Source organism: Trachurus trachurus (assembly GCF_905171665.1).
Source record: "Trachurus trachurus genome assembly, chromosome: 4".
In the NCBI taxonomy this organism is placed as follows: Eukaryota; Metazoa; Chordata; class Actinopteri; order Carangiformes; family Carangidae; genus Trachurus; species Trachurus trachurus.
The window spans coordinates 23,838,391-23,853,224 of NC_139898.1; the positions used below are offsets into that span (position 1 = coordinate 23,838,391).

Consider the following 14,834-nt stretch of genomic DNA (forward strand, 5'->3'; position numbering starts at 1 on the left):
AATTTACTTTGGTGATTCTTAAATAGCTGTAAAACTAACTAACATAGCCATCACCCTCAGCTCACTTTGCCTGTAAGCAAGTGTTTTATATGAATACAGATAACATGATAAATATTATTTCCACACATGAGCATGTTATCATGTTGCATACTGTAGGACAGCCATAAAGAGCCTTTAGGGTCAGTTTATGCTTGTGCTACAGAAAACAGAGGAGTCAATAAGAGCGTTTCCTCATTGAAATCCTTAAAAATTGGCAAAAAAAAAAAAAAAAAAATCAGTCAAACCTGGAACAGTCGAATCGAATGATTAGTAAACAGCTAACAACTTTGTACTTCCATGAATAAAACAGATGAACTGAACCTGAAAATTGAAATTTCAAATTCTTATCTTAATTTTGTAACATGACTCAATGCATTTTCCGTTTCGTTCGGAGCTGACTAATGGTCGGGGACTTTTAGTTTCTGTCCTGTCAGTTTCCTGTGCTTTTGGCTAATGCCTCTCCTGAGATGTGAAGTGGATGTATTCAGCTCGAGCACAGCCAGTTCCACCCTGTACCCATTTGACTTTGTGTCATGGTGTGGGTGTGTGAGTGTCCAGGTCTGAACTGTACATGAGACCAAAAACACTTGTTAAACAAAGGATTTCCTGGGGACAGGAGGCAGACTGACTCACCTCACCTGTAACATTCACATCCATCAGTGCAGTCGGCCTGGGAGTTTATACTAATGTGTTTTCTTATGCAACATGGAAGGCATCTCAAATATTTGGTCTGGCGAAAAGACAGTGTGATTTTTCTGCATCCGACTTACAGTATGTTTGTCAGTTCAGTAGTAGCTGAAGTGAATACAAAGGTCAGGTCGTCTCAGGAATTATACAATTTGGTAAAAGTAAGATTATTATGCAAGATTATAATGAAGAATAGCTGAAATATTACTTTTGCAAACAGCAAAATCAACTGTTCGCCATCTGTTTTTATCAGTGTAAAAAATAAAAATTTAAATGAAATAGTTACATTTGAGTCCAAGATAAAGCAGTACATGAATCACATACACTATGTAAAAATGAAGAAGTTGAAACCATTGTAGGAAATAAAATGAAACAAGTGAGTAGAGGAAAAACACTTGGTTTGACTGGCACTGATATGTGATAATTTAGGTTTTATGTACATAAAACAGATTTCATTTAATTTCAACAAGCACTTTATTTTTTAAATTCTAAAATTCGTAAATTCAGTGTGGGCCTATTGTGTAAATTGCATTTGTGATATTGCTGTCTAGCATAAATAATGTATAGATAAGCCACTGTAACGCTAATGCTATCTTCCAGCTGCATCATTCTTTTACATTTCACTTCACCACAGAAGATGTTTATTTTATGAATATAAGTGAACCCACTTTTTACACTGAGAAAGCACCAGCTGTCTGCAGCTACAGTACTGTATGTGTTCATCACCTTGTACTTACAAAGGAAAAGGAAGTAGTAAAGCTCGAGAGCAGTTCATATAACAGCCACGGAGCTTGTAAAATTGCTCCATAAAAGTGGCAATTAATAAGCTCACAGTCTAAACTCTTCTTTGTTGCATTCATCATCACAACTAAACCATTTCAGTGTAATTCATGCCATATTTCCTGCTACCTGTATTTGACATACTGTACATTGTTTAAGTCTGCTAATGACTCTGCGATGATGTGTTTATGACTTGGTGCATGTGTGTATTGTCGTCGCGACCCTGGTAGAAATTCAAACGTGTGAATCACTAGGAAACATAAATGCAGCTATTTTTAGAGTACTCTGTTTATAGAAGACACGTTAGCGGCTGCTGCCCAAAGCCCCACCTGAGGCTTTGTTGTATTTTTAATGTCAGGAAGACACAAGAAATAGACCAGGGACGGTTGAGGACATTTTTCTTTTTTTGTTTAATTTTAATTGCATGGTAATAAAAAAGATTTTCCAGTGTTGGTTTTCCCTAACTACCAAAACAATTGTGAGTGACACACAGGAAGAAAAATATTTACACCAGTGTCATGGGAATTTTTACATTTACATTTACTTTAGTATAAAGTTAAAAAAAAAAAAAATAAAAAAAAAAGGTTTTCACAGTAGATATCTCAGACTCAAAATGAGTAGATGAATCAGTTCTACACAAACAAATAAACGGCAACGGTCAAAAGTATGTACAGTATGTTGAGTGTGTTGTATCAGAAATACAGAAGCTATATACACGCCTAAAGTCCTTCAAAAATGTTGATCACTGTGGTGCTCCACCACTGCTGTCGGTTCCTACTCTGCTGGTTCATTTCATCTCACCTGAAAGACAAAACAATGACAATTACAATCAATGACATTAATGAGCTAAGAAAAGTTTATGAAATTTGTTTAGATAGTGAACTACAAAACAGCTGTGTGTTGTGCTTATTATCGAATGTTAGCATGCTAATGATAAACCAAGATGGTGAACAGGGTCAAAGGGTCAGAGTTCATCTATATTAGCTTTGTCATTCTGAGTGTGTTAAAATAAAAACGCAAGCATTTAGCACAAAATAATGTGTTACTGCTGCAGAGAGGCGCTAACATGGCTGCTTTGTTTCAACAGTGTTTCATCATTTAGATCATATTACAGTGACTTTTTTTCTATATAGTGATTGGATAGGTCTCTATTCAAAGTTTACCGTTGGAGTTTTGTTGAGTCCCTGTGCTCCAGGAAAAGGCCAGTTAGGCATAGTCGCTCTGCCCTGCGGTGGGACAGCCGGGAGGCCGGGAGCTTTGGGAACACCAGGCTGCAAAACAAGTTCATTTCAGCATTATTCAACACCGTATTTGTGCAACCTTTCGTGACAGACCCCTATAACATACACTATATATCTGTGGAGTTTGAAATGTGGTGTTTTGTGAACCTCTGACTCCTTAAATATGGTTTCCTCCTGTTATCTTGCCTGCCCATCCTTCCTGCTTCTGTAACCCCCCAGATTCCTCTTTTTTTTTTGTTCAGTCCACACACACACGCACACACCATCTTATCTCCACACTACTGAGGTCTATATTATCAGTGGAATAAATCTTTTAAAGTGCACTCTTTGAGGATATTAATGACCCTGAGGTTATGGCAGTGTATACGTTTTAACAAGTTCTTTGCAAAGCTGAATCCCCACACTGCCTAAGTTAATTCTTTACATAAGAACAAAAATCTGTCTCAAGTAAAGTGAACAAAGGTTTGAAAGCATTCGTGGAGCTCTACCTTTTATTCACATGCCTGCAGAGCAAATGACTGTGTTTCTGTCCTCTGAGTTTATTTTACCTTGGCAGGGACCATTTGCTGGAACATCTTGAGCTCTTTCTCTCTCAGGGCCAAGCTGTCTTCCTGCAGCTTCTTCTGGTCTCTCAGCCGGTTCTGCTCCATCAGTAATTTTTCCACCTGGACAAAATATCCATGTGTTATTTTAAAAGGAAAACAATGTCACCCTTCACACGCTACTATACGATTAAGGCTATTGTTAAAACAGAAGAAGATACAGTAGATTTTACAATTGGCAGTGTTAGACTCTCTGGATCTCTCTGAATACTGTATATTCCTTGTCAAGTGTTTTCTACCTGGTCATCGTGAGTCTTCTGCTTGAGCTCCAGTTGCCTCGCAGCGTCCGAAACTGCCTCACTGTGTTTCTGTTGACACTGCTGCACGTCGGCCGACAGGTGTGAGTTCTGCACCTCCAGACGACTGGACATGGCTTGGATCTCTGCAACCTGGAGAGAGTGAAGACATAAATGTGTTTTTTTAATATATGTGATAAACCTCGGTACAAAGGGGCAGACGACGTGAACGCAGAGAGCGTGATAATGGCCTGCGGTTGCTCTGCTGACCCAAATGTGTTTCCAGATGTTGCCTTTACATAAATGTACCTGTTTTTGTTTACCATGGGTCTATTTCTATCTGAAAGTTGACAATGACATTGTTTGTCAATGTTCATTTTCCTCAACATTGTGCTGGAGTACATGCTGTACAGCAGATGTATATGTGAATGTATAGTGAATGTCTCCCTCGGGGACCAAGTCTGTAGGTTAATGTCGCTCTAAATCAACTGTCAGCGGCCTCGGACAATAATGGAGGCTGATTATTTTACCAAATAGGCAACAGAAGTTGTGTAACATCATATCATCATGAGGAGAGAAGACAATAATGTAAAAAAAAAAAAAAAAGGCAGGAAAGACACATTCAGGAGAAGCAGAAAGGTGAATGATGATTCTTGAACCATCTGTGTATTTGTATCCAAATGAAACATAGCTTTGAGCAGAACAAGGGACGTTTGCTGAGTGGGTGTTTTTGTTGTCCTGTACAGTGCTGCTGTATCAGCAGCAGAGCCACAGACTTCACCTCTGTTTTAACCCTGAGTTCGCCTCAGAGGATGTCTGTCTCTTTAGCTTGATTTATCATGAATGATGTCGTGGATAGACTTCCTCCCTAGAGAAACTGGTTTCCCATTCATTTTGTCCAGATTCTTTGGAATTTTCCATCAACTTTCAGGAGAAAGAGAAAACTTCAAGGAGGGCGAAGACTTATTGTGTGTGGTTGGCACATTTAGACAAGTACTGTAAAATACAATTTAAGGTACTTCATCTTTTTTAACTCTTTTCTTAGAAGGAGCCCCAGTCCTGTGTTTAGGAACCACTGGACCACACTACACTACTGTATATAAAATAAAACTAACTGGACTAAATCCAGCTTCATAAGTACAATGTTTTTTATACATTAATGCATCCATATCATTATGATAATGTTATATAGCAGGGCAATTTTCCCCCAGATCAACTACTTTTGACACAATAGGTACTGTGCATTTTGCAGTTGCGTTTGCAGTTTTACCAAAGCAACACGTCCAGGATCTAAATCCTTCATCCACTTATGCATAGTCTGATCTGCACCGGTCTATTACGGTTACTATTAATACACATCAATGGTGATCTGTCATCTAAAATATTAACATCCAATCAGAGCATCACACACTTATTCATACTACTAAGACGTGCTCTCACCTTGTTGCCCACATTGTCGAGATACAGCTGGAACTTGTTCTCCACATCTCTGGACAGGTTTGTGCAGCTGTTTCGTATCTTTTCCATCTGCTCCTGCTGACTGTCGCAGGTGAGGTGAAAGGTCAACTGGTGGGGGAACAGGTTGTTGATGCGGTTCAGGAAATCTCTGGTCACTGTTGTGATCCCGTTCAAAGACTGGGAAAAGTCGTCTTTGCACTTCCTGGTAAAAAAAGAAAAAAAGAAACGTGACTTAATCATGATACCCTCAAGTACACACAGTTACACACACAGAGACGATGGACGGTGCTTTACCTGGTGTAGCTGGTGAGCTGCTCTTTCAGCATGGTGTTGTCCCTGCGCATTGTGATGGCGTCCTGGTGGTGCGTGTCTCGGTCTTTGAGGGCGTTGTCTCTCTCCTGGCTCAGGTACTGAACTGTCTGGGTGAAGTTTGCCTCAATGAGAGATATCATAGCTTTCTGCTGAGCGTTGAGGCTCTGCAACGTCTTTAATTCACCTGGTGGGTTCAGAGAGAAAGAGCGTTGACACAGGAGGTCTAACATTGACACTCACACTTTCATTAACTCCTCTATTTTCTGTGTTTATTCATATCATGGCACCACTTTCAAATAAGTCTCCCTTTGCAGAGGGTTTTAAAGGTCTACTAATGGTGTTATTAATTGATAAGGTATAACTTTATATTACCTTATTGTGATCACTTATTAGGAATGAATAAGAATAACTTTAGGGTTGCAGGGTTGGAAGCATAATATATCTATTTCTTGTTTTCCAATGTTAAATGTATAACTGATGTCTGTTGCCACACAGCACTATGTGCTGGCACTATGCTGTGCCGAAAGCAAATTCTGCCGACTTGTTGTGCAGTCCTTAATAAATGAATTGAATTGAATTGAATTGAGTGTAGTTATTAATATCACATTTATCTCAATAAATCATTAACAAACTAGAACATCAGTATGATTTTTTTTTAAAAAGCAGGGACAAACCTGTGACCTAGAACTTACTTGTAATCGATTAACAAAGCATAAATACTGTATATAAATGATTAACTATTAATAACAAATTACAGAACCTCATTAGAGCTTAAATGTAATTTATAGTCCTGCATGTTTCCATGTGCATTCATCACAACCTGAGTAATATGTCACTGTGTTTAAAGAGTAGAGTATTAAAGAGTGTGGTAATGTTCAACATACTGCTGGTAGTGAGCATAGGAGGGGGCTGGATGGGAGTGGTGGGACGTCGTGCCATCATGCTCAGTGTTGTCGCCCTCATTCCCTCACAGTTGTGCTGTGAATGAAAAAAAGATTACAGACTGAGTCATGGTTTGTGGGTTATATCTTATTACCATGGTGACCCAAAGGAAAAGTACAACAATAGCCTTATGAAATACGGAAATAGCCCTGTTGTATAATTTGGTCATTATAAAAACATTACCTGTTCACCTTGGGTAACTTGAAAAGAGAAACTTCTAAGCCGATTAAAATGTGTTGAAAGCTACTGGACCGCTTTACAAAATGCCCTAATTCTCAGTATGTTTCTTCCTTATCTTTTGATGTCTTCTCCTTATTAATCATCCATCAACTCACCAGTTTCATTTTCAGCCCAAATTCTGTGCTGTTGGCATCCGTCTTCAGCTTCTCCATCTCTTTCTCCAGTGCAGCTTTCTCAGCTGTGCGAGCCTCCAGCTGAGCTCCCAGGTCGCCCTTCTCCTTCCTCAGCTGGATGTTGTTCTCACTCAGCTTGTTGAAACTCAGCTCCAGATCCTTCAGAATACAATTCAGATTACTCAGCAACACTGTGACTTCAGTTAAAAGCTTTGAACATTTTGAGATAATACAATAAATAAATAATAATTTAAAAAAAGATCATAAAAAATAACTCTTGTGTGTCAGATTTAGTATAGTGATGATGAATGTGATCAAAGCTGCAAAAAGTTTCCATCTCAGCTGTTAAGATTCAGTCCACCACAAACATGTTTTGATTATCATTGCTTCAAAAATTAAAAAATCTATGTAATTTTAACATTTTTCTGAGGAGCATCTATAGCAGACAGCATGTCATGTCTTAAAACATGTCAGGAGAGAACTATTATTATCATAACAACACACTTAACTCAGGTTATTTTTACACAGGGTTTCCTTTTTTAAATATTTTCTGAGCAAGAAGAAACCACTGACCTCCACCCTCTTCTCCTCTGCAGACTTCTCTGGCTGTCCATAGATGAGGAAGAGCACCAGACTGACGATGATGAGAGACTGGATCAGAGAGGAAAAGAAGAAGACAATCCTCATGTAGTAGCCGCAGCTCTTTCCTTTGGACTTGTGCAGGGGCTCCCTTGCGCCCTGACCAAACTTGGCCCGGGAATAGCTGGAGCTGTACATGCTTGTTGGAGGCGAAATGGTGGCAGTTGTTTCTTCCAAAGATCTAAAAAAAATCCAAGAGGATCCCCCTCTCTCTGATCTCTGATCGTCCCTGTGGAACAGGTGCCGAGTCTCCAAGATGATCCCTGACAGTCAGAGTAGGAAGAAGCTTGACAGCGAGATGTTTATTTCTCTCAGCTACACTGTCAGGGTGCAGAAACATACAGACAGAAATGGCATGTAAGGATGGATGTAAACAATGACCCTGAGGTGTGTAAAGGGGCCATGTTTATAAATGCTGCTGGAGGCACACTTCCAGTCCATCCTGGGCCAGCCCCCACCTCGCCTCCCTTACCCCTCCCTTACCCCTCCCTCCCCTATCCTCCCTCATCGACCTCTGTCACAGTTAGAGCCTCGAGCTGCACCGCGGCACAAATCTCCAAAATTTTCCTACTGTTGGAACAAAAAGTGATTCCTGTCACGGGAAGATTAAAATAGGAGTTTAAAGATCCCCTTTGGACATGTTTTAAGACTCATAAAAAATAATCCACTTGGCATAGTCATTTGTGTCTTTTAAAAGTTATTCCACTGAAAAAAAAGAAAAAGAAAAAAAAAAGTTTGATAACCAAGTTAGAAATTTAGATTATGATTACTCCACTTTTTCATGCAAATATAGTTCAGTACAAAGTTTTACTGCTGGTCAAAAGTTGTCTTCCACTTCAAGCTCATTTTCAGCACAGTGGACTGTTAAACAAAGTACAAGTCTCGGCTAAATAGTAGAATAGTAAAGTAAAGACGATTGATACAGTACATCTCATCCTAGGTCACTGTCTGAATAATGAATACTCATCTTAGCCCTTCCCATGAAGTCAGCACAGCTGCAGATTTCAGGATGCAGCCACAATTCTTTCTAGCCTGCTTTGTCAGATGTTTATACTGTGTATATTCTTGCTGTAAATGTGCCTCATTTACATACTGGCCATTAAGAAACCCCCTCCTAATGTGCTACGAATGTGGACAACAAATTCCAGTCCACCTTCTGCGTGAAATTGAACATCTCAATTTTAAATAAAACCAATATGAGGAACCTGAATAAATCAAATTAACTTACTTAACGTACAGTCTTTGTGTTTCCATTCATGTTGATCTGTTGTGGAGGCAAAGTAATAAATAAAAAAAGGGGGAAAACATTAACTTTAGAAAATAACAGTGATATATTTAACTCTGATTGCTGAAGCCTCATATTACCTTCAGCTAATATAATTAACTAATCTTTAGTTTATAATGTGTAGCACCCCAGCAAAGGAATGCTGGCTGGTCTCTGGATCTTGTGCTTACAATAAAAAGTTTATTGTAAGCACAAGATGTTGTTTAAAGTTTAAAGTGTGTCCAAGCAAATTTCCGTAACTAGAATTACATGATATATTTAACATAGAAGATTAAATTATATTTCTTCTATTTCTTGAAAACTGGTATAATTATTGAACAGCCCCATCACTAAACGTATGTATCGTGTCATGAGTAGGCTGTACAGTGTGGGAATAAAGGTTGATTTTAATTCATGCAAACGGTCACAACATAACTATTTATCGTACTGACGGAAATTTGTTTGGGCATACTTTATTATCCTATCTTTTTAGATGATCATAATTTTAAATAAAAAAAAAAATAAAAATTGATAAAAATGAAAAAAACACAACATTGGCCTGTGAAATGTGGAGGAATTGGAAGTGTCAAGTGGCATCTAAAGTCAATACTCAAGCATAAGTGCTGCAAAAACCTACGTGCTTGGGTAAATGTACCTAGTTATTTTCCATTACTGTCTGCACATGACATATACAGGAAACCAGGAGAGATCACCCATCGGTGCCATGTTTAAATTTAGCTCCAACAGATTGTCACAGAATGATCATATTTCCCTGTTGTGGGATGAACAATGTAAACCATGTAAGGAGTAAAAGCAGAAAAAAAACAACCCCCCCCCCCCCTTCCCAAAAAAATTCCACCATGTCCTGTTTCAACAAGCACGGAAAGGAGTCATGGCAGTGGAAGAGTGAAAGAATGAAAACAATAGGGACCTGTCATTCTTCAGAGATGAGGGAATAACAAATCCTCCTTGCAGTACAGACGGACTGGTCCCCCCCTCCTCAAGCGCTGTTATCTACGGCGATGACGTGAGGAACAGTCGACTCTTGTGGGGAAGGGTGTGAAAGGGGAAAGGTCCTCCGAGCCCAGGGTTTTCCTGCTCCTCATTGTCCCCCCCCCGACAACCTGACCGTGCCGGAAAAAAACTACTTCGTGAAAGCCTGTTAGTCATCCATCTTCTGTCACTCTATCAGGAGTCAGGACAGACGTTGGATCAATTTCTGAACAAAAACAGGAAGCTTAACAGTTGCAGACTGAGATAAAAAAAAAAAAACACCTCTGAAGTCCAGACACCTTTAGGGTGACAGGAAAATATATATCTAGCACTGCAGTAATATAAATGCTTAAGGTGGATAAGAGATAAGGTTTTCACTGTAGGTGCTTAATAATGCTGTCATTTGCCAGTAGACTTAGAAATTTGAGTGACAGTGATGATCAACTCTCACATTGATGGTTTGAGCATAAAGGTTTGGCTAAATCAATTTAATACGGATGAAAGAAGAAGAGCCTGACTAAAATATTGAATATCAAATATTGTCTCTACATAAATATAAAATTGCTGCGGCACAGACAAGGCCTTTGGATTCAGAGTCGGCTTTTTCTCACAAGGAAATCTGCTGCCATCTCCTGACAAAACAGTAGAAAACACAACATCCAGGACACGTGATCGTGAAAAATATGATTAAACATGTGGTTTTTTTAATACCCAGAAACAGCTTCAAAAAGCTCATCTATACAATGTGTTTCAAGTGCAGCTAGACCGGCCGTACGAGGGCCTTTTTTCACAATCAAAGCTTCAACGCCACAGAGATCATTGTCAAGAAAAGATTTAAGTCAAATGAGGCCACGTCTATATTACTGTACATTCTTCCATTGTCTGTGTAACATACAAGAGAGATAACTGAACAAATGATTAAAAACAACCCCTTATACAATAAAAAAAAATACATTAAAATAGGCAACAAAGGTGGAAATTACCAACTAGAGGGGAAAGATCCATGATACAGTACATCATATTACAGTTTATTACTTTAATATCCCAAAAGGCCTGCTATGGAAAACTGTCACTTGTACTGCATTTTGTTTGATTTCCCCCCTTAAGACTAACTGCTCATAACTGGATCATTGTATTACTTCCGCAGGTTAGAACAATGAATGACTCATTTATTCTCTTACTAAAACACAATGATAGTGTTGATAGTAAGCTGCTGAAATATATCTATAACTACACCTAGTGTTATCCTAAATAATCTTAGGAATTATTGCTCTGTAGCAGGAAATGGAAAAAACCCTAAGTGGTGTAATTCGAAAATAAAATAAAATAAAATAAAAAAAACAGCCCCTTTTCTGACAAACTACAGTGTGTAAATTTCACAGAGAAGCAGTGCTTAGTAAGTGCGTCAAATTTTAGACTGTTGCCTCAATGTCCTGGGGGTCGTCCCCCTCCAGCAGGCTGTACGATGCGTGGCTCTGGAAAGGTCTCTGTAGAGGGTGAGCCAGAAGTTTGGCCATGCAGTTGTGCAGCTCGATGGCAGGTCCACCCAGGGAAACCTCGAAGCGATAGCACATGCCCTTTGAGTCCAGGTTGCAGAACGAGGTATAGTTGTCCTGGGGGACAGAAAAGGTAAATCCAGTGAAAAAAAAACCTAACACTCCTTTAACTTAGAAGGACAGAGAGAAGCACTTACAGGGATAGTTCAACAGCAAATCCGCCTATTGCCATAATCCCTATAGTCTTAGGGGCAGGTTCATTACCTTTAATTGTTGGTGCAAGCTGTTTTTAGATCGGCGGGGCAGAGACGTGAGCTGCTCAGCTAACGCAAAGGAGGCACATGGTACTTTTGCCTTTCCCTCATCAAACTCATCAAATACACAATCCAACAACTCCAAAACACTTTTGTGGACAAGTTGTGACCTGCGCATTCACCACGCTATGAGATAATCATGTATAATTATGTAACATTACGACACATGAAGCAAATACTCGGATTTTCCTTAAAAACAACTCAGTTTCGTAATGTTACATGAATATCTCATAGCGTGGTGAATGTGCAGGTCACAACTTGTCAACAAAAGTGTTTTGGAGTTGTTGGATTGTGTATTTGATTAGTTTGATGAGGGAAATCCGTTATGTTAGCTGAGCAACTCGTGTATCTGCCCCGCCGATCTAAAAACAGCTTGCACCGACAATTAAAGGTTATGAACCTACCCCTAAAACTATAGGGATTATGGCGATAGGCGAATTTGCCAAAATGCTGAACTATCCCTTACATCATTTAGAGTATAACGATATCTCTAACAGGCAAGACACTTAGGACTAAGTTAGGACTGAGAACAGATGTGTGACCGAAGATTTTAAGTGCTACTTGAGTAATTTTACAAAGCATGATGTCGCATAACTTCATCAGGTGCTCCACTCACCCTCCAGCTCGTCTCATCGCCCTGCTCCTCCACACCGTTGTGTAGATAGACCACGTCGAAGAAAAAATACGGAGACTGTAGCATTTTCTGTAGCGGGACACAAGAACGTTAAGTTAGAGCGCTTCTCAAACAGCCAACAATATACAGTAGTACTGATGCTGGGTACGCTGCACAGACAAGATAAGTGGCGCTGTGTTGTACTTACACTAACAGCCTCAGAAGGGTTGAACTGAAGCTGCCCTGTGTTTCGGCTGTAGATGAGCACAGTCCGCACCACGTAAGGAGGCGGGATGGTTTGAACATTATCCATCAATGGAAGCTCAATCTTCTGTCGACTATGAAGACAAGAGAAGAAGGGACGACGCTCAGCAAAGTCATTTCTTATGTGTTTTATGAGACCAAAGAGGTTTGTAGTCAGACTTTACTTACATTACATTAAGAAGATCTTCCAGGTCTACAGAAAACAGTTAAGGTCACAACTTAAGAACTATGTGTTGCTTCGTTGGCCTTAAATGTATTGTCATTGTTAAAGAATTTCTTTTAAATGAAAGGATACTGAAGGACTCGCACACGTTGGTCTCCAGATCATACAGACAGCTGCACAGCTCCCGGGGGTCAGATGTGAATCCTGACAGCTGACAGACAAATACATACATACAGAAGAGGAATGATAAAAGATGGATAACTTTCAATGATAGGCCACATTGCACCTGCATGCAACATTTGAAGGACAGAGGAAACATGTGGACTCACCCATAGGGCATCATCGTTGACTACCACCAGGGCAAACTCGTGCCGTTTGTCAATCTTGTGTTTAGTCCTGACAAACATCTCAATCATCTTCTGAGATATGTTCAGGGCATTTGTTTTAGACCTGAATAGAAAAAAAAAACAATCAAATCAGACTGAGGTGACAAACAGTCTACACTGTAAAATACTGATCAACTTCAGTGTAGCTTACCCATTAAATGACTCTAACTTTGGCAAAGACATCTCTTCAGAGAGGTCTAGGCAGATGATCTGTTAGGGGACAACATCGGATAATAAACCTTATGCTATAAGAAGCTGTGATTTTAATGTGGAAGCTGATGGGCATACCACTTTCTCTGGACAGTTGACACGGGGAACTCGGAGCTGGTACTCTGCTGGTTGAGGGACGGAGGTCGTCAGTGAGGGCTGCTGCTGTGTGGGTTTTGGCCTCTCTTTGGCTGCAACGGACGCAGTAGATAAAGGCACTGAAGCGCTGGCTGCAGCCGCTACCGCACCTGCAGCGGAGGGAACCACGGCCTGGGCTGCAGCTGTTGAGACAGTGGTGGTGGTAGAACTCGGAGGACTGTCGCTGGTCGAAGCCTCGCCCTCGCCCTCCACACGACTGCCCACCGCAGGCTGGGATATGTTCGGGTTGCTGTTGCCTCCCAGGCTGCCCGTGCTGCTTCGGCGGTCCTCTGCCCCCTCAGGGTTGGACCGCGTCCGAGGTCGCAGCTCCACCAGGCGCTCCTCTCCATCTGCTGGACCAGGCTCTGGTGTCTCCATGGATACAGAGGTAACTAAGGAGGTAGAGAGGATGTGCTCATTTTGCCAAATAGAGAAACTTTCTAACCAGAATATCTCTATGGCTGGCCTGGCACCAAGTTGCCTTTCAACCAAACCCACAGAAATCAGCAACTACAGTAAAATTTTAATTTTCAACAATTTTTAATCCCTGGAAGTAGCTGAACAAGAATTACTTTTAAATTGCAATACATTACTAGTCCTGAACCTGCAATGAGCACAGGGAAGTTGCATGATTTACCACCCAGTCTGTTTTTATCTTGTACTTCTCCATAACAGCAGTGCTACACAATACAGGTGCAATTCTGTTCCTGTGCACACACAATGGCGTATATAAGAGAATGGGGTAACAAATCCAGACCTCACATGATGCATTATAGGTTGAAAAAGCCCGACAGTCAGTGCAGGAGGTTAACAACAAACATTCTGTGCAGAAATAGCTGAAGCGAAGTAGCATCCTAGCTGTTAGCATTAGTTAGCAAGAGTATAAACTACGCTAAAAGCAAACAAATTGTTCAGCGTGAAAGGAGTTGGGTTTAAACGAAGAACGTGACTTACGTGAATGTGGATAAAGACGTTTCTAGGATTTAAATGACGTAAAACTCATTGAAAGTTGCAAGAATGTAGCAACGACGAGCTCACATCTGTTTTGAACGAACAACTTCCTAACCGGAAGTGATCTAACCCGGAACTACGACGCCTCAAGGCAACATGGGTAATGGAGTTTATTGTGTTAGTGAACTTTGGCTTCAATCTTCACCAAAACTACCACTATTATGATTATGTTTTCACCCATTTCCAGATCTTGATTATCATGATTAGAAAAAATACATATATTTTCATTTCTTTATTTAATTTAATTTAATTAATTTTATTATTTATTTATTTTCTACTTTTTTAACTGCTCAGAAGTCTGATTCATGTTGCTCAGTGTTATTTGACATTGTAGTGGTTGAAAACTTTAGGGTGGCCGTGACCTAAATAATAAAAATTTGAATTAATTTTACACCATCTTCAGGCACTTTACCTTTTGCTATGATTACTGCAAAGAGACTGTTTCCATGATGAAATTAAAAATACAGAGCAAAAAACAAAACAGGCACCAATCAGGTTTACAACAGGAATACATGATAAGTATTTTCAAGTAAGTAATCATTGGTGGTGCTAAGTTATTGCCACTTCACAGTTTTCAAGGTAGAGCAGCTCTGTGTATGCAGAGTTCACTCACTGGTCGCAGTCTACTAACAAGCATGGAAGCTATGCGGACAAAACAGGAAAGGACCCAACGTGACGGAATGGGTGGGGATGACT

The 14,834-nt window shown here is 40.0% G+C and overlaps 2 protein-coding genes across 2 annotated transcripts; both read right to left on the minus strand.

Moving 5' to 3' along the window:
• Positions 1-2,092: 2,092 nt before the first annotated feature.
• plvapb (plasmalemma vesicle associated protein b) lies at positions 2,093-7,681 on the minus strand. Its single transcript, XM_083969869.1, has 9 exons — positions 7,224-7,681; positions 6,633-6,809; positions 6,240-6,333; positions 5,338-5,539; positions 5,026-5,245; positions 3,589-3,738; positions 3,296-3,412; positions 2,670-2,777; positions 2,093-2,307 (listed from the first exon to the last, which is right to left on the minus strand). The coding sequence occupies exons 1-9, from the start codon at positions 7,425-7,427 to the stop codon at positions 2,299-2,301; spliced, it is 1,281 nt and encodes a 426-aa protein (XP_083825995.1). The 5' UTR covers positions 7,428-7,681; the 3' UTR covers positions 2,093-2,298.
• Positions 7,682-10,242: 2,561 nt separating this feature from the next.
• On the minus strand, positions 10,243-14,191 carry babam1 (BRISC and BRCA1 A complex member 1). The gene is made up of 9 exons (XM_083969408.1): positions 14,082-14,191; positions 13,071-13,519; positions 12,934-12,992; positions 12,726-12,846; positions 12,529-12,607; positions 12,402-12,426; positions 12,178-12,307; positions 11,973-12,059; positions 10,243-11,159 (listed from the first exon to the last, which is right to left on the minus strand). Exons 2-9 carry the CDS (start codon positions 13,503-13,505, stop codon positions 10,959-10,961), a joined length of 1,137 nt encoding a protein of 378 aa, XP_083825534.1. The 5' UTR covers positions 13,506-13,519; positions 14,082-14,191; the 3' UTR covers positions 10,243-10,958.
• Between the last annotated feature and the right edge of the window lie 643 nt (positions 14,192-14,834).